Here is a 24,918-nt window from a genome sequence, read left to right as displayed (position 1 = left end):
CTTAAGGAAGAGTGGTTTGGGGTATTTAAGCATGGAAATGAGACCCAGGAGCCAATAGGTCTTTTCCTGCCTCTACCAACATGTATGGGTTTCACTTAAAGTAGCCTTGTCCTATATGCACGTATCAAGTTTTTTACAAGAGGTATTTACAATGTCTCCTGCGTGACCTGCAGGCAAGATGTAAAGCGTATTACTGCCATTCCAGGAAATGTTGATTAAAATATTCCATTAATAATGAAAAGACCTTTTCTGTCTCTCAAATAAGTTTTGCTACATTTACACGTCTTAGATTTCTTGCAACCTCTTCAAGATCCATAGACTAGGCTGTCGATGTGCCCATGCCAGCATACTCATCCATATTCCAGGGCTTGGTATTTCTTAAGACATTGAATAAACCAGTTAAAGGGAATTTGTAGTACATTTCCATACATAACCTACCCATAGGATTACCTATTTAGTGGTTAATCTGTGCAGACCACCACAAGACTGCTGTGTCCTTCGCTATAAAATGAATAGAATCTGACCATTAAAGCTGAAATGTGCTGCAATAATATTTTCCTCAACATTTTATAGTTATGATGCCACCTTTCAGAGAAAACTTTCATATCCACAATACTGTTTACATATAGATGTAACTGTGAAACACTGATATAAAATGAATAACACAATTTGGACTGAGTACTTACAGTACACGCTTTTTGGACTGTCACCAAAAAGTGACAGCCTTCTTCACACAGGCAGCAGGTGAGATCCAAGCATCCAACATTCCCAAAAGATGTTACCAATTTTACAAGAAGCCTAACAAATGAAGCACAAATAAGCTAAATGCTCAATGTGATTAGTTTCTGGAGAAATACCACAAGGAAGAAATAAGTAAATAAATAAAAATATACTTCTTTCTAAAGCACTCTCCTTCATGCAAAAGCATGAGGCGACCAACAGATATAACCCATTCTGTCATTAATAACACCACCTCCTAAGTTCATTGCCCACCAGGAACAAAAAAAAACCCAAACAACAAAAAAAAAGGAGAACGCCACATTCACATATGCATGCAGATTTATCTCTGTACAACATTTAAATAAGGATTAACAGATATCATTATCAGCTACCTGGAATGTATGGAATATATGGAACGCATACAGTAGGGGTTCAGGAACCAGACAAGGAGAAATATTGGCTGAATAACTGGGGGACATGTTGGCTGAGTAACAGACCTGTCAGGCTAGTGATGAACATCAGAATCAGGAATGGATTCCAAAACAAAACCCACCATTAGATAAATCTGAAAAAGTAGTTTTACCTAAGGTTTCAATATTAGTAACGATATTGGTTAAGCATGCAACTGTGCACATTTCAGAAAACAGAAATAGTGAAGAACTGCTCACTCATATGAATGCTGGAAGTTAACAGTTTTTGGTCATTTCTTATTTTTGCCATTTTATCTAACAAGCTTTTGAGTGGTAATAGAACTGACTGTGGGACTATTCTCAATTACTTCAGCAATGATGCTTTTATTTCTTGCTCTTTTATTTGCCATCGAGAAGGTGTTCTCTGCAAATAATTGGACCAGAAAAAGTTTCCTTGGCACACTTTACCCCAGCCTTATTCTAGGACAGACCCAGTATTTGATCTGTACATCACTCTAGCAAATCTGAGTGATATTTCTATGAATTTTGATCATTAATAACTCCACATAGATAAATTTATTTCTGTATAAGGAGTCTTCAGGTGCAAAAGAGCTCCAAATCTTTACTAATGCACCAATACTTCACATCCGTAAACAGCAACATTTCCTGTTGACATTCTATTTTGAGTCAATATATATATAGTTCAAATAGCAGTAACTGCACAGTTAGTATCTGTTTTAGATCGTCTTGTACCTCCATATTACTTACAGAAAAGACTATTAATGTAAAACTGACTTCAGGGAAGCCAAATCACTTTAGCAGTTCCATTGTCCATATGCAATAGACCCAGCCGAATGCCCGGCAAATGGGCATGTTTAACATTGCTGGGCATGTTAACAGCCACATCCTTCTCATTAAAGGATGAAAAACTGTCTGAATGAAAAAGAACCACGACTACTTTTAATGACCTTTCCCAGATCAAACTGTGAAGCAAGTGGAAATGTCAGTGAGAGGCTAGGACGATAAACTCTAAGGTAAAATATAGTCTTTACATAGTCATTAAACTGTCTAATACTTGTTAAGCTGTAGACGCGGTCAGCATCAAATAACAGGAGCAGGCTTACACATCATACCCTCATGATCTCTCTGTTTTCTTCCTCCCTATTATCGCTCCTCCTTCTTTATGATCTTCCTGTCTTTCCTCCTTTCCCGCTTCTGCATCTTTTTCACCTTAGGAGTCTGATGAATTCTGCCTTCAGTGAAGCAAAGCATCTTTGAAACAGTTAACGGAGACTTTCAAACTACACTCATCTCCTTTTTCATTAGGTCAGCCAGAGTACAGGATAACAGTGCGGCTCACACCTACTAAATTTAAGGCATGGGACTGCCTAGGTAAACAGAAACAAAATCCTTTTTTTAGTTGAAAAGTTCATGTATAACCTGTACAAACATAAAGGCAGAAATGTAGCAGCTGAAGTCATCATAAAGCCTTCTCTACCGCTATCCCTTCTCTTGTCTCTATACCTACAGGCAAAACTGGGCTTTATGCGTTCACCTCAACCTTCTGTGTAGAAGTAACAGTTTCGAAGAGTTTCAAGAATGATGCTATAACTTCAACATATATTGGCCTAACACACGTGTACATTTTGCATCAAGCACTCAGCACATGAATAGATCAAAAAAAAAATTATACTCTCTTACAAGGTGGGTATAAGTTGTATACATCGAAGTGGAGAGGTTCAAAGGGGTTTCAGGACCCCAAGAGTGTAAGAGTAACTCAATGAATGCCTAGGTGTGCAAATTGTATGTGTAGCTCTCATGCTTCATGATGTTGTTTCTCAATAAAAGGTACAATCATGGAAAGGAATGGAAAATTAAAGTTTTTCTAGCATAACAGAGCATTCACTAAAAAAAAACCACAGTAGAATTTAATTGTGCTTTCATCATCCTTGAGATACGGATATTTGCAATTAACCCTGGTGGACTTGAACATGCACATCAACACCAAACAGCAGAATCTGGACATCAGCATCTATACTACAAATGCTATTATCTGTCATAACTTTACACTCTCTTCTTTGATCTTCTACAGCCTTTAATTCCATCTGTTGGCAGTTCATTACTTCTTTTTATTTATCTTCCTATACATTCTCCAAGGATTATTCTGATTTCAGTTATGTGCCTGGCTATTTTTTTTTCATGTTGACCTTTATCCATTTCAATAAGACAAAAAACTATTCAAACTTTTATTATTACAAAATCCCCACATATTTTTGTAATCTCTTCTTTCATAAGTGTCCAATACTGATCATCTGTGATGAGGATTAATGTTTTTCCAAAACTCTTCAGTCCCTGTTCCATATTTCTTTACATGTCACAGTTAAGAAGAACTACCCTAAACTGAAGTACTGGTAGTAAAGATTTTAGGACACATCCATAAAATGGGTAGTAGCAAATCATGCAAGCCATCATATTCATCCAAAAGTTTTGAAGAAACTTAAATATGACACCATGAAGCATTAACTGTGGAGTAACAACTTGCAAATTGATGCTGTGGCATCAGTTTTTAAAAGGGCTTTGGACAGACCTAAGGAAATACAGGGTAGACAATCTGTGTTCTCTTCTGGCAAAAATGATAGAAACTATACAAAAGAATAAATTAGTGGATGGAGTAAAAAGATGTGGCAAAACAGAGACAAATCAGGCTGTATTTAATGTATGGAAGATATAGTTCATAGACTTTTGAAGTCTCTTGCTTCAAAGGAAACAGTCAAGGTTGGTTATTCTGCTTGGATTTCCAAAAAAAACTAAAATGATCCTTCACCAAAGTCTCTTAAAGAAATTACACTCTAAGGACAGATCCTGTAATGAATTAACAGACTGACAAGAATTGAAAATAAAGGCTAGGAATAAAAGACACCTTTTATCTTAGAAGAAAACTTTCAGTGAAGCCTGTTAAGAATCTCTACTTGCACCTATGTAATTCAAAATCACCTGAAAAAGAAGATTACGAAGGGCTGACAGTGTTTGATGGGGATATGGAGCTATCCACAGTAGCAAAAATAGAAGTAAACTGCATAAAGCTACACAAGGATCTTGCGCTGCTGAGTAATTTGCCAATAAAGGGTGGGATTCACCTGCTTAATCATGTGTGGCTTGTGTCATTTTCCATGATTTCAGGTACCCTTCCTCACCCCAAGTTGTCTCTCTAGAAGCAAGCTACATACCATGTCCCCTGAGCCCTCCTCTCTGGATGTCTCAGACACAGGTCTACCCACAGTGAAATTAAATGTTGATTAATGCAAAGTAACAGAACCATAGTAATGCAATCCTGGCAATAGGTCTACAACAACGGACTTTAAATTAACGATGACTCATCAAGAAATAGCTCCACATAAGATTATTTTTAACTTATAAGTAAGCCTGGTTTATGTCCAGTATGTGCCTCTTTTTTTTTTTTTTTTTTTTTTTTGATTTAATGTACACAGATTGAAAATATTTACTTGCAATTTATCCTGTCAGGCCACTTTTTAAGCCAATACAGATTTTGCTGGATGGCTTAGATTTACATCTATTATCTCAATGACTGGTAGATGATAAATGCAATCTTCAAACTTCAGCTTGTTAAGAAGATGATACTAATAGTGAAGATTAATTTATTTTGACTCAATGATGCTTTAAAAGAAAACTTTACATTGCTCTCCCCCTCCAAAGGCTCTTTAACTTTCCCTTAACATGGAGAATAAGACACCTAACTCGATATCGGAATTTATTGAAGTTCAGCCTTAAAGGTGTTTCATGGTCTTTTATTTTCTTCGCCATTAAATCATTTTAAGTTGTGGTATCGTTCCTGTTCCCACTGATCTCAATTCACACTGACTCCATTAAGTTAATGATTTCATCCACTTTAATTCTACCAAAATTAGGATGCTATAGGAGCCACAGCCTAAATATTGTGGGGGTTTGGGGGGGGGGTTTGTTGTTGGTTGTTTTTTTTAATTATCTCCTAGAGAGCTGCTGATTTTGCCACGGTTCTTACAAACACCTCTCTTTTTGCCCTTAACTCCCGGACGGTTGTCAAGCAGTAAAGCCCAACTCCTGATGCATTTACATACAACTTTCTTCACTAGTCACTCATTCAGTAGTCATTTGTCTCTTACCATCATCATTCAAGGGCTTTCTACTTCCACCACCCCATTCCCTATATTGCCACTGTGAGTATATCTGATTGATTGGTCCCAGTTCAGTCCTATAGCCCTCTTCCATACAATTCCTGTTTCTCTCTAGAACATCCGAGAACCACCTCCTGTCTATGTCCTTTTCATCTTTCCCTCAGCCTTGACCACTGGCTGTCTGACAACATCTGTTTTGAATCAGATATCATTAATTCAGCCAAATTCACTTCTTCCCATTTCCTTTAACTGTGCTATCTCCCTTCCTTTCTGGTTCCTCTTAAAAATATCCACTATGATTCAGCTTTTCTCCAGTGGAACAGATTCAATGCCTGCCACCTTTGGAGAGCTTTCAGTTATACAGTGGCAGAAAAAGTGTCCATATTTAGTTCCAAGGAGTTCTGACAGGTGAAATGAGCTACTTGATTTGCATTTACTTGTGCAAATTACTGGCTTCTCTTCAATCTCCCAGTAGAAAAGATCTGGTTTAGAATGGTGTGTTATTAGATATGAGTGCTATTATTTTCTTTCTTTGATCTAGCTGCATTAATGATCCCTAAATTTTCTTCAGTCCACAGAGTAACCAGATGATTTGAAATAATTCAGAAAAATAATCAGAATTTTTGGAGCACCACTGTCAAAAGAGTCAATAAATCTCTTATTCTTGTCTAGGTGGTATCTGGAATTTTCCACAGAAACTATCTAAGAACTGTTGTTATCATGAGAAGTTTTACTTCAGTGGGGTTTTTTTTGTTGTTGTTGTTTTGCAGGGTATTGACAAGGTATTTCAGAGGAAGTCTTTGTTCTACAGTACCATGTTATCATATTCATACTCATGGCTTACTGAATTTTTGGCCTTTACATTTCATTGACATGCTGCTTTGAGCCTAACTTCTCAGTCATTAATGAAAATTTAAAGCAAGTCTGCATATAACATTGGCTCTGGAAGCAGTGCCAACATCTCTCTGCAACGCGGTATACATCCATCTGGGCACAGTCACTCCCGGGGGTCTAAAAAGTCATGTAGCAAGAATAAACTCCAAGCCAATTAACATGAACTTTTCTTTAAAACTTCAGGAGATAATGTAGCAAGCTCTTAAAAACAGCAGGGGTTGGGCACCTAACTGCTCTTGATGATTTTGAAAGTCTATCTCTAAAAAATGTAAGCACCAGCTAATAATTTAGTAATTCTATCAAAACAAGCAATTAAGTGTGTCTTGCATGATTTGTTTGCTATAAAAATCATGCTGCTTGTTTACTCAAACTTCTATTACCCTCTAGATTTTACTGATTTCATCTCCGGATATTTATTCAATTATTTTATAAGGAATTGAAATCTAATTCATGAGCTACTCACAGTGACACCTAAATCTTTTCTCACAGCCGATCTGTCAAATGAAGAGATGATCAGTCAGTACAAGACAGACTATTTTTGCCAGTGTATATTACTATACTTAGAAAGTAAAAACTAACTGAGCTAGAGTTCAGTTACATTCCATGTTAAGGGTCTGTAGAGCCTCCCAAATTCTATTACCTAGCTTTTCTAACTGTTCTGCACTCATTTGACTAAGCAACAGAATTTAACTGATGTAGTTCGTGACTCCTTCCTTCCACAAATTAGCATAGAAATGTCCATCTGCAAAGGCTTTGAATCATAGAATCATAGACTGGTTTGGGTTGGAAGAGACCTTAAAGACCATCCAGTCCCACCCCCCTGCCATGGGCAGGGACCTTCCACCAGCCCAGGCTGCTCCCAGCCCCGTCCAGCCTGGCCTTGAGCCCTGCCAGGGATGGGGCACCCACAGCTGCTCTGGCAGCCTGGGCCAGTGCCTCGCCGCCCTCACAGGGAAGAATTTCTTCCTTATATCTAATGTAAATCTCCCCTCTTTCATCTTAAAGCCATTCCCCCTTGTCCTGTCACTGCCTGCCCTTGTAGAAAGCCCCTCTCCAGCGTCCTTGTCGGCCCCTTTAGGCACTGGCAGCTGCTCTAAGGTCTCCCTGGAGCCTTCTCTGCTCCAGGCTGAACAACCCCAACTCTCCCAGCCTGTCTCCACAGCAGAGGGGCTCCAGCCCTCTGAGCATCTTCACAGCCTCCTCTGGACTCGCTCCAACAGGTCCACGTCCTTCTCCTGTCGGGGGCTCCAGAGCTGACTGGACTGATCAGCATTAGGCTCCACCACAACTCAGTTTGTTGATGGTCACCCATTTTGTAGTTGCAGGTGGAGTTTGCTCCTTATTTTTGTATGTAATGTATCTCAGAAGAATACCTAGCAAATACATTCAGAAAAAAATGGCATCTTCAGCCTATAAGTACTAACCCCGTCTACTATTTTATTACATTCTTCCAAAAACAAAATAAAAAAAAGTTCCACAAAACACTTCTCCAGCTATCAGTATATGCTATTTGCTTACAGATGCTCTGTCATGTTGACATGATGCACCTCTCTGGACTTAATTAAAAATCTAAGCAATTTTCAGTGGAATTTCTGATTTACTTTCCAGTGGCTCTGTGCCCTGTTCTGAATAAAGTCACTACGTCAGGGTGTTTCTGGTGCCTGTAAGGTGACACTGCATATTGTCATCAACATTTCTGCCACGCTTTGAGAAGAGCACAGTACAATTAGCTGCAGATCCAAAAAGCGTGGTGACACTAAGAGCTGCCTGATCTGGCCTTTAGGTACTGGTTCCTGCAATGCAGTTCATGAAAATTACTCATGATAAATTCAGAAAAGGCAGCATGTTGGCTAGAAGGGGGGGTGGGGGTGGGGGGTGGGGGGGGAATTCCAGTAAGAAGGGAATTAAAAGGATATTCCCTGTCTCCTACAGGAGATGCCTGCCTGACCTGTGCACTTAAAAGAGATTATGACTAATTGCCTAAAATTCTCAATCCTACTTGCATACCAAAATTTCCCCTTTGGGTAGAGAATATTGTTTCATTTTTTCCCCTCAAAAGCTGCATGGAGCATAAGATGCTCTTAGGATAATTGCATTTTCGTGAACCAAAGTTCAGAGCTCAGCACAAGCGTCACTCTGGAGGTCAAATCCACATTTCCACCTCCCAGGGGAGTGCTATGACCAGCAGCAACAAGTTTCCATCCTACCTGCAAAAGGTGGCCAGTTGTACACAGAGAAATGAAAGAAACTTCAGCATGAAGGATGGGAAACATACTTCTGAAAAGTCTGGTGTCTGAAATCCAGGGGACAATAAGCAGGGAGAAGGGGATGGATGGGAAGGGGCATGGGATTTACAAATTGCCTATTTGGACTTGGAAACTTAAATTTTGTCTAAGCCACATTTCAGCCACTAAATTGCTTATATGGAGCCAGGGCTTCATAGCCCTGTGATGCATCCTTGCCTGCTAAACTGGCAGTTAGAGGGTGTTTCATGGTATCTCATCCTGCTTCGAGGATAGCGGCAAGAACAAGTGGCTATTTGTTATTAGCCAGCCTTTTCAATTCTGTGACAGTTGGGGTCTTCTGGATCCTTTTCAGAAAACAAGATAAATTCAAGGCTTCTGCAGCTGTGACAGTGTGTTTAGCCAGCGATGAATAAACAGAAAAAATAAGTTAAGAACAAAGATATAAAGATTGCAGTAGTAAACAACTGAATAAAAGACTGAGTAAAAGGCTATAGAACATCTGTTTTAAAAAAAGCCCTAACATTTACTTTTCTATGCTTTTGAGCCACATTGTTTAAAAAAAAAAAGTTTAAACCACCTTGAATATTCATAGCTTCAACCTGCATCTGTGATGCATAGGTTCCTGAAACATTCTCTTTTCTAAAATTAGTTTACAATATATGTCATTATGCCAATGTTTTGCTTTTACACCCTAAAAATGCAGCCTCAAAATAAAAAATTCTTTTTCCCACCTCCTGTCTTGCCCATAATAATAATAATTTTAAAAAAAGTTTAAAATGTCAGGTGCTCTCTAATACAATCAAGTGTGGTTTTCAATAAGTTCTCCTTTCATCCTCAGTTGCAAGGTAAAAGGGTTCTAATGCTGACCCTGGAAAATTAAATGTGCAATCTGAAATCATATCACACTCTTGTGCAGTACTGTACACATTAATATATCTCAAAGAAATTTAGGAAAGCAGCAATATTTCTGTATCTAGCTTGGCATAAACCGAGGGACAGACAGGGTGATTTTTCTTAGGGTGGGTTGACAGCAAGCCAGAACTCAGAAGTTCCTTTGGAATAATTCCTAGATCCTTTATCCTAATCCCATTCTGTCTCAGATCAGCCATGATGCTGTGCATTTTATGTAAATTCACCAGTAATAAGGACTCAGAAATTAGCTGACAATTCCGTTAATTACCTATGAACCAGAACACAAAACAGCTCACTCTCCCACAGAGCTGTAGTGATTCTGTAGATTATCAATACTAAACAAAGTAAAACTAAAAAATAGTATCCAACCTCCATGTCCAAAATACCATTTAGGGGTGGTAACATAATCAGATGTGAATGAATAAAGATGTTGAGCTTGGTTTAGTAAATAGACCATTTAATAAGCTCCCCTTTCTGGGAGTTTACTACTTACCAGCAGTTAAGCACATCTAAGAACCCAATAAACATGCAATATGCTAGACTACTACTGTGAATGCTATGAGTTCACAAACCTAATTCATTATTTTTTTTTTCATTTTCAGAGGTGATAAACTGAGGAGATCCTTCTGCTTTCATTTCAAAATCAATTTTTTATTGACTCCACTGAAACAATAGACAGTTTTCTACAAGGATCTACTGTTAATTGGAGAAGAAATACTGTGAATAACTTCAAAAGAAGAGCTCCACAACTTTTAACAAATAATGTAACAAGCCACAATGTAACAAATACTATTCAAAAAGCAACAGAAAATAAATGACAAAAATTGAAAGATCTGCTCAGTAACATTTTTTTATTGTGGAGGATGCTGAGTTTCCATGGAACTGATTTTGCAGAAAGTTAGTGGCAAATTGAATTTCATTACAGATGGCCAGAAAAATCATTAATTAACCCCCTAAATCTCTAAAAGCACTCTTCATGAACATATTCAAAGGGGAGAAAATGCATAGTTAATCAGATTATATTCTAGTAGAACAAGCCTTAACCTGCATACTACACTAGAAAATGGATATACATATACCTGATAGGTAAAAGCTTCTTTAATATACTTAAGAATCAATAAAGTAGATGCCAAGATTTTATTATCAAACCAGTTCTTTATTAAAAAAAAATAAATAGTCCAGAATTCAAACTTTCAAAGCTTAATCACTTGTACTAACAAAAGAGAGCATGAGCAACCAAACCCTGACCTGTTACACTAGCACAAATAAAGATTTACTTTACCATATCAGCAGAACTTTCTTCCGTTTACCTAATTCTTATTTTAATGAGTCCCAGCCTATCAAAAGTAACTGCCTATCCATATCCTCAAACTTAAGAAACCTCTAAACTCCTGATGGCTGGAAGCAGGAAAGATAGCAGCAAGGGAGATATCACTCAATGTCTTGCCACACTTTATCCTAAGCATCAAACGTGGCCTTCTATCGGCTGCAGAGCTACAGGGGTCCTTTGGGACTTTTGTTCTATCTGCTACGGTGGGTCTAAAGTTTTGCAAACCATCTAAAGAGACTCAGTCTGCTAATGCCAACTCTGACATCAACTGGCTTGCCAGCAGGCAGGGCTAGACTGAGCTCTGAACCAAAGGCGTCGCCACGCAGAGACGCGGCAGCTCGGGACGTGCGATTCTGGTTTACAGTAGGGGGGCCAACCCTGGCAGGCTGCACGTTCCCAAGTGAGGCAGTCCCCTGGCTTCTTTACTGAGACTAGTCTTCAAGCAGTAGCTCTTTGTTCTTCTTGCTTTATCTTGTCATATTTATGCCATAGCAGAGAGCAACACAGGATCACAGGGGAGGTTAAAGGTGTGTGATGGTGAATCATTTCCACATCCTTAAGTGAGGTTCAACATGACAGTGTTTCTTGTAACAACAAATGACTGGGTTCAATCTCCCAAGGTTTATCCCCCGTCCTTCAGTCCAGTATTGCCATTCTGCTGCTGTCATGGCATTTAAATATTTCTAGGTGGCTATCCAATGTTAGAAATCACTGCTCGTCACTCATTACTTTTTTTTTTTTTAATGATTACCTATTCCACAATGATAAACACTTTTAAGATAATAACTGTTTATCCAAATAGAAATATCCCTCTCTAAGTACCTCAGAAGTAAGGACACAGCAGGGAAGAAGAAAATGTGAGAGTTATTCTGTGAATGAAGAGAACACCAAAATAAGGAAAAGCCCTTCCTTAGCCCTCCTTACACCCCCAAAATAACTCAAGACCCAGCCTTTGCTCAGGAAATCCCAGCCTGGTGACAGCAAAGGGAGCGCCACAGCATTCAGGCTGAGAGGCAGGTGGCACAGCAAAAAAGGGCAGGAGCTGAACACCACCAGGTTTGGATTAGCTGGAGACGGGGCCGGGGTGTTATTTACACAGCAGAGATCAGTACAGCTGGGGTAAAGTCAGGAGCTGGTGCCAGAGGCATGAAGAAGGAGGTACTGAAGCGTTTGTATAAAAATACATATATATAGTATGTATTTGTGGGAGGAAAAGCTTCAGCTCAGAAGTGGTTTTGCTTTTTCTTTAATTATACAGCATCCTACTTTAAATGCTTCCACCATACATTATAAACAATTCAGAGGAATATGGAATGTGTAGCCTCTAAATGTAGCTGCCCCTGCAAGCCAGCTCCCAGCAGAGGCAGTGACAGCAGAGCAGATTGCGGATCTGATGGCTCCTACACACTCAGCTCATCCCATCGCTCTACAGCTAAAGCACAGCTCACAAACCGAGGGTAAATCACCAAGCAAAGGGATGGCGCACGCTGCCAAAACAACACATCAAAGCCCTCTCCTGAAGTTACTCCATTACCTATGATGGTATTTGTAAAAACAGGCCCTCCCTTTCCACAAAAGAATAACGCGCTGTTCTGTTCCCCACTGCTTTGTTACAAAGCCTCAGGGGTGTTTCAAGAGCTGACCAGTTGCACGGCACAGTAAAATACAAAGATGTGGTATCATGCTTGGACTATTAGCTTTATCATGGGTTAATTACCTTGAGGTGCAGCACCCACCACAGAACTGTCATGCTTGTTCTATCTCTACATAACGTGGTCATGTTCTCCACCTCTCTGCTTCTCCCCCTTATTTGTAAAATGGGGATAACAGCTTTTCCCAACTCCTTCACAAGGGTCTTGTGACAACAAATCAATACCCCAAGACACTCAGACACTAAGGAAATACAGTAAAGTACCCAATGTAAGAGAGAAGAGATGGGCCTACCATGGGTTAGATAAATAGGTACTGTCAGAATGGCTGACAGGATGCATCTGAATCCATGATTAACGTTAAACACCTCAAACAAATATTTATACCTGTGACTTCATATAAGATGGTGATACTTGATGCAGAAAAGGCAGATGCCCACCCAGAAAACTTCCCTCAGGGACACCGGCCTGTAGAGATGTACATACAAGCTTCGTTCAGACATGGTGCAAGAGTCGTCAACAGAGCTGAGCTTGCATCCTTGGGTTTTGGCAAGGTTCAGACCCCAGGATGGGATGACACAACCTAGCTCTGCTTGCACGGACAGTTGAAGCTCTAGTTTTAAAGCCCCTGAAAACATAGGATATTCATACCTGTAATTCATAGTCTTCCTGGGACATAAAACATTTTATTAATTATACCGTTTACAGGCACTTTCCCATTTATATTTCTTGCTTCCTTAGAGCACCCAAAACAAACAAATCCTAATTTGCATGACTGTTCCCAAGTGTAAAAAAAAACCAACAAACAAACAAACAACAAAAAAAAACAGCAAAGAAATGAGTGTTCCACAGGAAAAAGTAATTTCTATCAGCCTTGGAATAAGCTTTTTATATTAATTTCTTCAGAAATGCCTGTGCAATGTCTCCCTGACATATAGGTTGCCCCAGTCCCAGGGCAGGATTCCCTGCTCATTTATAGTGGCATATGAGTGATACCAACAGAGTCAAGGGAGGTCCCCCAGGAACTTCATAGGAGACGTTCGGAACTTTTCAGGAATAAATCTTTGGAGAACACATTCACCAAGATGGCTGTTCACAGACATTTACGTGATAAAGAGAGACCTTTAGGTTTCTATAGCCTTGTAAGTGTAAATGACATCATACAGTATCTATGTGCTGAAGGAATAACAGGATTTGCAATCTAGAAGTACAAATGGAAATGTCACTAAAACATATGGTCCTTTATGGTTAAATAGATTTTTTTCAAAGTATTAAGGAAAAGGGTGGTTGGTATAATACACAGTTATGTGAGATGCTTGTAGTACCTCTATGGCTTGGGCTGTCCCCAGATCCAATCCCGTATTCATTTGCATTTTGCCTGGAGGTCAGTGGCTGCTCTGCCTATCTGCACAAGGATGGCGATAATAAACTGCTTGGTTTGGGGAGCCTAGAAGGAAATTCTCGTAGTTGCTCTCTGACGTAGGTCAGCACTTTTCCACAGACCTGTGCGACGCTGAGAGAATCCCCTGGTGCGGGATACATCTCGGATTCACACACATGTATCAGAGGCGGTTGTCGAGGCCTCCTTTACTATTAATCAAGAGAAATGCACCCTTCAATAACCCAATCATACTGTAAAGATCAGTCTAAAGACAAACCACACCTCGAAGGTGTTTATAGCACTCCAATGACATAAACCTGTACAGATTAATTTCCCTTTCAGCATTTCTATCAACACTGCCAAACAAGGCGTAGTTCCTATCTTTTGTCTTCCACAACTGCTTCAGCCACAGTTTCTTCTATAGATTTTTAGTGTCAGGAACAAGTCTCCTTGCTCACGTGCAGTTTCTAGATATCATCGTGGCATGAGTTACCGAACCGTGAGTCACAGTCCTACTCTCCCACTTGAGTCCCACTTCACCTGTTGGTTACGTGCACATATACTTTTTTAATTTATATGATGAATGTGTTCAATTTCTTAAAAAAATTAAGTCACTGCCTCATTTTATGCTGCACCACATCTAAGAGAAAAATAATGGAAACAGCTTAGCCTACCTTACTGGGGACTAGAAATACTTCTAAGCAGTCATAAGAATCGTATTTGCTGGTTTTTGCAGGGTGTAAATACAGAATGGAGCTAACTTTGTTCTTGTGTATGTCACCATAAAGTCAGAATGTTCTAATTGCTGGTATTTGACCTTAGCATGGAATTTCCCATGTCAGGAAAGTGTGGCTTTTGGGTAGCAACATCCCCAAGACATAACTCTCAAGCTATGTAGATGTTATCAGAAAGACTGTACTCCAACAGTGCTTTTCCTCTGGGAACAATAAAACATTAATGAATACTGTAGAATTTGGATGTGCACACTGTTTTTAAACTTCAGGGACACTGTCAAAATGTTGCCTGCTAAATCAGCACTCAAAATGGAATTTTAAAATAGTGTCCAGAAGAGTATTAAGTTTTGTTTAAAATTTTCACTCATAAAACTCATGAGCTGCAATGATTTTAAGTAGTTGAATCTAGATTTGTTTTTCTATAAAAGTTTACCTTGAAGTAATTGGTGTCATAAAGATTAATACCAAGCTTCAACTTAAAGAAAATTTCTATAACCAAGTTAGAAATATTTTGTTTTAAGTTATGCACTGCTACACTTCTGTGACTGGGACTGCTTTAGAATCATCCTGGTGATTTCCATAAAACAAATAAAGCAATAAAGACAGCAAATATCCTATACATAATGTCTGCTTAATAAGATTACTCACAGTAAATAACTCATGCCAAACATTTCCTGATGATGTCAAGCAGCTACGTGGGTCAATCTGCAGGTGATGGGTTTGTACAACTTAATGTTTATCATACTAATTTTTTACTTGAATTGTCACCTTACCTTAAGGTTTTTTGAGCTGGTTTTGCAATTGTGAAACCCCTCCCTTGTTTCAGTGGGATCACATGAACTGAAACAGGAGGAAGGACCGCATATGTCATAAAATAAGTATATATCTATATATAGATATGTATATCATTGTCAAGGGTCTATTAGCATTTTAAAAAATCTTCTCCCCCCTTTCTTCCCTACTCTTTGATGAAACAGTGGAGTAACTGGCTTCTTTTGCCCTATTTCTCTCAAAATTTGCTCCTGAGCCCTGCTGTTAACACACACTCTGCTAGCCTCTGCCTCTGTCTATCCAAGCATGAAGCGTTTGCTGCCCTGATGGGATGTGCTGTGGTTTGCTGCTAATCCAACACTACCTTAGTCTAGCTGGAACTTTCCCCACTGAATCCTTAAATCAGATTACAGGAGAGATGTTGCAGCTCTCCGGCACCTTGAGCTACAGCCAACAGCAATAGGAACAGCATGTCTTTCCCCAGGGAAGGCTGGGGAGGGGTGCTGTAAGTGAGAAGGAAGCATCAGAGAGCTGTACGAAGGGAAGGGGGATTTACGTGGCTGTTCTAAAAAGCAGCTCCGTAGCTGGCGATCGGTGGCAGGCTCAGCAGCACAGGGTGCAGGCAGCCTTTTTAAAAGCTAAAGATGTGGAGAGTCAACTGTCTTGAGTGCTGGGCAAGGAGGGGTACAGGAGGCTTTGGAATGAAGACCTGCAGGAATACAGCGACCCAGCAGAAACATGCAAGGCGTTACTTTAATACCTCCTTTAAAAATAAAGCTGAGGTTTAGCACTAAAAATTTTCCATTACCATCAGCACCAAGGTGAAAGATAGAAGAACAGAGCATTGTATTAATAGCTCAGTTTTCAAATATTTCACGTTAGCCACAAAAAAACATTCCCCACCACCCGGATTGTCTGTGGAATTTATTAGCCAACCAGGTTTTAACAGAAAAAGACTTAAAGCTTAGAAAAAGAGAGAAAGAGCCCCTGCAAAAGGCACTTTCTGGAGTGCAGAGCTATTTTTTTATTTTATAGAGCACATCCACACAGGAGAGGAAGGGACATCGTTACCAGGCACAAAGCAAAGTCCTGGGAGAGAGCGGAGTCTAGCCAAACAGAGCCATTTATTTGGTTTGTGTTTAAAGAGAGCAAGATTTATTTCAGAAACAATTCTTCCAGGCTCATAGCCTTTAAACACAAAGCAGAATATGCATGTTTCAATGTGTTTCTGCCTGTCTCCACTGCACAAAATCATGTCAGAACATTCTTACATAAAGAACAACCACCAGAACTAACATGCAGTCATTTTCCAAAAGTATGGATTTCTTTAAAACAGCTGCAAAGTGAGTCTGAATACCAAAACCTTGATTAGTTTGAACCAGGAATGTTTACGGGTTCGCTCCCAGATCAAACTAAATTCAGATATTGTGCAGGGCATTAGTGCATTCCTGTCCTTCCAGTGTTCCAAATGAACTGGGAAAAGAGAAAGCCAGAGTAACTTTATCATCTATGCACTGATGTATCCCACATAAACAGAGCGATAATATCCTGCACGTGTATGTAGGTTCAAAGAGGAGTGACTTTTGCTCTTTTTGTGTTATGGATGTAGGTAAATCGAGGGGCAGAAAGACTGAAGGGTCAGCTGCAAAGCAGGCTGGCAGCCAAAACTTGCACTAAATTTCCACAGAACGTGGCACCTATGTAAAGGTGTAGCCTGTGAGCTATTGCAGCATGCACAGCTGCTGCATCTCCCCTGTGAGGACCCTTGCTTAGGTTCTCCTACCCTTGAAGTCACTGTCCCCTTCTTCACATCGCGGGGACAGCTGAGGCTGAATGAGGCTCTGCTCAGGGCACGCACCACATCCTTTTGCCTTTTGTGCCCATGCCCTTTACTACTCTCTCTTGCTGCTTCTCAGCTGCAGATGACTCCCCAAAAGGGGATCTTTCAGTGGAAGGGGCCCAGGACAGCGGGCCTAGGAGCTCCGCTGAGATTGCAGCAGGGAAAAGCAGAGGGATCCCATTAATGCTGCAGGGTGAGATAAGGTGAATGTTTGTGCTGAATGCCAAGCTCAAGAAAAGCTGTCAACGGTGCTGGAAGAAAAGACAGCCCCAAATGTTTTTGCAACGCAGGTGCAGCCTCTGATACTTCATTATCTTTGCATAATGGGGATCTAGCTAGTGAGCCACCCCAGCGACAGGAAGGTTTAGTATTCTAAAAAGCAGTACAGTGAACTCCTTTTGGAGTATTTTATAAGCAAACACTACAAATCCTTCGGAAGACATGACTAAAAGTGCAAGTGCAGACAAAGCCACCCTTAGGTAATTCCCTTGATTAAAACTCTCAGACTTCAAATGAATCTAATTAAGGACATTGTGAAGGCAGTATTCACTTATGTCCTCTTTTGCAGATGGTGAGTTGCCAAACAGAATTGAGAATCTTAATTGCAAGAATCATCAGCAAATTCAAAAAGGATGGTAAATTAGGGACTGCAAAAGTCAGACTGTTACATAACAGCCATGCTGCCAGCGCTCCTGGTTCTTGCATTAGATGGGAAAGGCACACCCAAGAGAGGACACCGTGCTTTTTCTAAAAACTGCTGGGAAAGGAGAGTAAAACCTAGCCCAGACTCATGCCATCCCGAGTGAGAGCCAGCAAAACTGATGAAAGAGGATATCCTTTCTCCCAGATTGTTTTTCCTTTAGTATTTGACAGTGTTTCCTATGTCACTGTTTAGAGGCATCTGAATGCCCGCTATGATCACCTAATAGAGTTGTCACAACTGGCCACAACCCTGCTCTTTTATTTATTTTTTTTTCTTAATCTTTCAAGCTTTTCATAGCAGCCAATATGCTTTGATGCATCACTGGAAATTTTCATCTCATTAATCAGCTATCAAAATGCTGACATTTCACAGATATTCTTCTCAGATAAAAGCAAGGCAGTTAAAAGATACTTCTGAAATCAGATGGAGAAAAACATTGACTACCTAGATGTTCATTTCCGTCTGTTTTAATTTCCCCCAACTGTCTGCATTAGTCTCCCAAGAAAAGAAATCTACTTAAGTAGGGTAAAAAATGCTTATAAATATCTGATAGATAGAGTAGGCAGAAAAATCTGTTTGGCTGCATAGAAAATGGTTTGATAAAAAAGAAGCAGGAGGTACTTGGGAATTACAACTTATTTGTTTGGTAGTGCTGAGCTCCTTCACTATGTTCAACTTTTATAATCAAGCAAAATATAGATGGAAGCAAGCTCCAAGCAGGCAATTACCTCAAGGACCACATATTGTACTCTACAATCAAAAAACATAGCAGCTAAGTGTACAGCTGAACTGTATTCTAATAGTAAGTTGGGGGTTTTTTCTCCATGGAATCATCAAATGGGTCGGGTTGGAAAAGACCTTTAAACATCTGCTCTGCCGTGGGCAGGGACACTTTCCACTAGATCAGGTGGTTCAAAGCCTCATCTAACCTGACCTTGGACATTTCCAGTGATGGGACATCTACAGCTTCTCTGGGCAACCTGTGCCAGTGTTTCACCACCCTCATCATAAAAAAATTTCTTCCTTCTGTCCAACGTAAACCTACCATCTTTCAGTTTAAAACCATTACCCCTTGTCCTATTGTAGCTGGTCCTATTAAAAAGTCTCTCTCCATCTTTCTCATAAGCCCCCTTTAAATATTGAAAGGCTGCAGTAAGATCTCCCTGGAGCCTTCTCTTCTCCAGGGTGGATAACCCCAACTCTCTCAGCCTGTCCTCACAGGAGAGGTACTCCACCCCTCTGATCATTTTTGTGTCACTCCTCTGGACCTACTCCAACAGGTCCATGTCCTTCCTGTACTGAGAACTCCAGAGCTGAATGCAGTACTCACCAGAGCAGAGTAGAGGGGCACAATCACCTTTCTCAGCCTGCTGGCCAGGCTTCTTTAGATGCATCACAGGATACAGTTGCCTCTCTGGTCTGCATGTGCATATTGCCATCTCATGTACAATTTTTTATCCACCAGTATCTCCAAGCCTTTCTCCTCAGGGATGCTCTTAATCCATTCATCCCACAGTCTGTACTGATAGTGGTGATTCTCTTGACCCAGGTGCCAAACCTTGCACTTGGCCTTGTTGAACTTCATGAGGTTCACACAAGCTCACTCCTCCAGCCTCTTAAGGTCCCCTCTAGATAACTCCCTTTCCCTTTAGTGTATCAACCACACCACTCAGCTTGGTGGCATCTGAAAATTTGCTGAGGGTGCAGGCAGTCCCACTACGCTGTTGGTTAAGATATTAACTAGTATTAGTCCCAGAACCAGTTTCCACTCTAACAGTTTAAAAATTACACTTCTTGCAGTTATTCTGACCTTAGACCAATTCTAGTCCTAACAAAGACAACAAAGCTCCATCCTCAGTTTACCATTTTTTGAGACAAGACAGAAGTTTGCAAGATAGCAGGTCTATAGATATTACCTATGCATGCATAACCTGGCATAACAAGAGACAAATAATGCTCACGCCAAATGCTTTTATTTTTGTTGGTTTAAGAAACAGATAACCTAAAACATTAAAGCCACTATGTGAAAATTCAGGTCTTGGTGTTAGTGGAAATCATTGAGTGCAACTGTTTGTGACTCACTACAAATGCCCAGCGCACTTCCATTTCTCAAAGTACCACACTACCGTGTTTGTGCTCATGCTGCAACACCTTTTAATATAAACAAAAACCAAGACTACATCGCAATGTCAATCCAAAGGCTCTGAGAACGGAAACTAATAATTAAGAAGAGTTAGTTACTGGATTAGATCCTCACCCGGCAAAAAACTGTTTAGCTCAACTGTTCAATCAATACTTGTAAATGAGTCTATTTTAATACAGACCAACAATGATATAATTAATTTTAGCATATTATAAGGACAACCAAAACCACAGTGTTTACAATCACTTGCAAGATTAGCAGGAGGCCAAGGGAGAGTGAAAACTTGAATTTGTTTCTCATTCATATACTCATAAAAGGTGACAAGTTGATAGCTGTGGACCAACATCATGCTGTGGTCCAGAGCCACATAAAATGTCAACTCAATCCTGCCAGCTCCTCAGCTGAGATAAATCATCACAGCTCTATTTTTCAGCCCTCTTAACTTCCAGCATCCAAGAATTTGGCTCTATCCACAATGTATGTTCAGACAAGTTATAAATCAATGCATTGTCAACTTGACCGCAGTTTCTTTTTTCTCTTCAAATATTACTATGTCTTTGATAGTTAAAAGCAAATCTCACTGAAGTCATCTAATTGGCAAGAGGAAGAAAGCATTTACAAAGGTCATTTCCTATAAACACAGCAGATTAAAGTTCACTCGCTGCCCATCATCCCAAACGTTGCCGTTACCTACACCGGGCAAATTTTCCCAGATATGGAATCATCAATCTTTCTTTCTTCCTGAGAATGTGAAAAAGAAAGATGCCTCTCCTCCTCACTGTGTCACCACCTGGGTCTGGGAACAGCCTGGTGCTTTAAGCATCAGCTGTTTCTGGCAGACCCTGCAGCAGCTTATGAATGAATTTCCATAAACTGTGTCCACGACCAGGCAAAACTAGCAGGCTCCAGTCATCGCACTCAGCGGGAGCCCAGAGTTACAGCCATCGACAGCAGCTCCACACTTCTCTGAGCTGGACACCACCAAGAACCAGACCATGCTTGCCACTTATCCCCATTGCCCCATGTGGAATGAAATACATTCCTGAAGAGCCTGAACTTCTGCAGAAGCCCTGCTAAGCCACTACCCAACATTTCAACAGCTCCTGATTCCCAAGGAGTTTGGTCTGACCTTAGGACTCATTCCTGTTCTTTCCCAAGTGCACTGAGTATGGAAATTCTACCAACAGGGCTGCTCCAAACACAGAGACCTACCATTCAGTCTCTAAAATCTTTGTATTAAAAGGCTCAAACTTACAGTAGAGTGCTGAATGGGTATCCAGGCAGGTGTTTCGACTGAGCATTTGTGGGATGGGCATCTGCCATGGCTCTGCTGCAAATAAGTGAAAATTGCATTATACACAACACAGTACGGTCGCTACGCACAGCAGGCTCCATTCCAGATAGAGCACCTAGGAGTTTGCTAGTGTTCATTACACCTCACAAAGTCATTTTCCACTGTCACATATGAAAAAAAAAAATCTGCACTTCTCAGGACCAGAAGGCCTCAACAGTTACCCATTAATTTTGCTTTGAAGTTCTTAGTTATGTGGGTGAACATATCCTTCATCTGCTCTGAACCCCAAGCACATGCCATCTGGCTTTCCCCCATCCTGGAGTATTCAGAGAATAGCAGAGCTTTAGGCAGGAGGTAGAGATTGGCTTCCTCCACCACCACCACCACCACCCCCATTTCACGACAGACTGCATTTTTCCATTATGTCCTCTTTGAACCAGTGATAGCTGCAGCCTGGATCACCCCAGGGTTATTTTCCAGAAGTCTTTCCCAAATTTGTAGGGTGTGTTTCTTTGCTGAGCCGAACACTCTGCTTGCTCTCCAGGATTGGCCAGATGTGGAGCAAGTACCCAAGGCTCCTGCAGTTCCCTGAAACTTTGTTCCACGTGGCAGTGCAAGATGCAATCATCAGGCCTTCGGGCTGATCTTCCTGCAATTGCCCTCGAATTTGTGGTGATTCAATTACATTTTAGCAAAGGTTTGGAGCCCATCAGAGTGAATTGCACAGCAGATTGGGTCAGAGTCCCTGAAGAAGAGTTCAGAATAAATTCTGGTGTCTGCCACCGTTACTCTCAGCATTTCATGTAAGAGTCAAACGATTATTTAGCTCCTTGAATTGGAGGGCTCTTGTAATCATGCCTGTTCCCAAAGCTGGAAATAATGTGGAGGGAAAAAAAAAAAAAAAAAAGCTTCCTACCTTTTATTTTCATTTAAGCCAGATATATCAGAACCAACTGCATTACACCTTTCTTTTCCCCATGCTGAGAGCAAAGGAGAGCAACCTCTGCAAACACTAGTGATCAAGGCTTCACACAATTTTCAATTTTGAGTCTGATTTAGGAATATTAACTAACAAAGTGCTATTAGTGCTTTGTTCTTTATCTCCAAAATGTAAATATTTGTAAAGCATTGCAATACTAAATACTTTTGTAAGTTAACAAAAAAAAAAAAAAAAAAAAAAAGGAAAAACTGTGTATATCCGTTTCAGCTTTATATTCCCCAGACCTTAAAAAACTGGTTATCTTTTATATTTTCACTTAGACAGCTTTAAGGAATATTCAGAAAAACAGCTAGCAAGCAAGAAGCATTGTACCTTTAGATGAAAGTTTAGAAAGTCTTGCTTAAAAGGATTTGAAAAAGTCACTGCTATCATGGCAGCGATATCCTGTGGTTGTGTGTTATCTCCTGTAAGGAAGGGATGAATGCAACAGCAAACTATGTAATCCTATCAAAATAATAAAAAAAAAAAAACAAGCTATAAATTGATTTTGATCAAAAGACTGCACTGGTAATTATTTTTTCCTTTCTTTAACAATTGTATGTCTTCAGTCTTTAATCCCAGGCAAGATAAAGGCAAGAAAATGACCAATTTGCTTTGAATAGGAAACATTTTCCTGACTGAAAAGCCTGATCTTACAAACTCAGGTAACCATGTATAACACGATTGTCAGGAGGCTCCTCAAGAAGACTCCTCACTTTCTTAAAAATTATATATCTCCAACGTAAAAGCTCCAGATCTCATAGCAGGAGGGTTCTCTGCAAGTATTCTTGACTTTGAGATTCACACCAAAACTGCCCCAAGGCCCAGGATCATGTGAGACACGCTGCATATTCCAAGGCTAGAAAGATGGAGGTAATTTTTATTTAATTACTCCATAATTAAATTGCTTGTAGGCAGCAGTTCTCCAGAGATCCCAATTTCTCAGCACAAGGGCTGGGCTGATCATGCATCTGGGCTGTAGGGTGACTGGCAGCTTGGACCTTCACAGCTGGATAGTTGAATTACTGCGCTGATAATACGACATTGCACCGATACCGTCTGAGAAGTACATGTAGTTCAAGGGCAAGGACTGAACACTTTTGTCCTACAGGTTTTTGGGGATTTGGGGTCGGATTTATTTTTCTTTTTAATTACAGTTGATTTCTTATTTGAATGATCGCTACTTTTTGCACTGTTGTATAAAATGCAACATTTTTCATACCTGTCATAACTTACACCCTCGCCTAGCTGAAACAGTTCTAAGAAATAAGGTTGTATATCAACTGCTGGTAATGCTTTTCTTTATAAAAGATTCTTTTTTTTGAAAAAAAAATCAGCCAAAAACTCCAACAAGTTGCACCTAGAGACATCAACTAAAAAAAAAAATCACCTAAAAGGTCAACACTACATAAAGTATTCTGCAAGCACTGACAATACTAGTAAGCATTGGACTGTGAAAGGAATTAATTCCATTTGATTATTATTGCTAACGTTTTCCCCAGCTTAGAAGTTTGGTGAGCTTAAGGACTGTAGACCCTGCTCCACCACTACACTGAAAAGTGATGGAAATTTATCATTTGAAATTATCTTTCTTCAGACAGCCTTCAAGGGAGGACAGAATTACCTGTAGTTTACTTTTCATGTTTACTAATGTTTATATGCAAAAAGAACATGTCTTGCCTTACTCTTTGCAAGAATATGTTCCAATAAGCATTGTCCATCTGAAATGGAAACAGAGAGGCTGTTTTTCCTTAGCTTATGAATGAGTGATTTCCACAGCCTTGTTTTACTCCCTTTCCTTGAGGATGCCCAGCCTCCTGCACTAAGCTTCACCCTTGAGGCAGCTCCAATGTAGTGATAGACACAGCTATCCAGGCGTAGGCTTTATCACAGCTTCATGCAATCAAAGCCTTCAAAATATGCAATAAGATCTTCAGCTTGTGTAATTTTGGTATAAGGAGACCTTGGGACACAAAAAAAAAAATAATGCCATCCTCAGCGCTGAATTCAGCACCAGTCACAGCTTCTTTTCTGGTTTGATGCTTTAAGTCCTTCAGAAATTGCATAACAATAATACAGTCAGGAAGCAATGAAGCGATGACCAAAGTCACAGAGTTGCTAACCTCCTAGTCAGTTAGAAGAGAGTGCAATTCATTCTCTGGAGGCACTGTTATGTGTAATCTCCAAACCAATAGGTTTATCAAGCATCAAGAAATGCGGACCTCATAGGTAACCAGGAAACAGAGAAGCACCAACTTCAGAAGTCAAAACCAAGGCTGCCAGCCCTTCAGAGTCTTTGCACAACATCTACCTTCCTAGCATGCAACCTTTAAGCCAGCTTCTTTCCTGCCTGCTTTTCTCAGTCAGGTATTGAAATAACTGACTGCTATTAGCCCTGGTTAGAAGCATCAGTATAAGGTATCCTGCAGATACGTTAATATTATGCAGAGCAGTAGCATCAATGTCCACTGCAATATTGCAGTGGGAAATACTGCAACTTGAATATTGAATGAGAAGGTGAGAGCTTTGTGGCATTGCACAAGAGAGGATTCAGGTGGCAGAGACACAGCTGCACATCAGCACGCTCTGGGTAAGACTGCAAGGAAGGATTCCTCTTTTGTGTTGTGTGGTCAACCATAGTGACTGCTAAGGGTGTTTGGAGGACTTTAAGTGTGAGTACGTATAGCTTATTGCCATTTTCTCATAGGCAGGGAGAGATTATATATGTATATATATATAT

At 40.1% G+C, this 24,918-nt stretch overlaps 1 protein-coding gene across 9 annotated transcripts in view; it reads right to left on the bottom strand.

The window, feature by feature from the left end:
- Window positions 1-24,918, bottom strand: part of DLG2 (discs large MAGUK scaffold protein 2) — a 1,068,724-nt gene that overhangs the window by 882,226 nt on the left and 161,580 nt on the right. For 6 of the 9 annotated variants that reach the window (XM_080375907.1, XM_080375911.1, XM_080375888.1 and 3 more), the window contains one exon: window positions 21,161-21,235. The exons of the other annotated variants lie outside the window; for them this stretch is intronic. In XM_080375907.1, the coding sequence (XP_080232033.1) occupies window positions 21,161-21,235 (75 nt within the window). The remainder of the gene's footprint in view (window positions 1-21,160; window positions 21,236-24,918) is intronic. 9 annotated transcript variants of the gene reach the window in all.

Source organism: Falco punctatus, assembly GCF_963210335.1.
Source record: "Falco punctatus genome assembly, chromosome: 2".
NCBI lineage: Eukaryota > Metazoa > Chordata > Aves > Falconiformes > Falconidae > Falco > Falco punctatus.
This window is presented reverse-complemented; position numbering and strand designations above follow the sequence as displayed.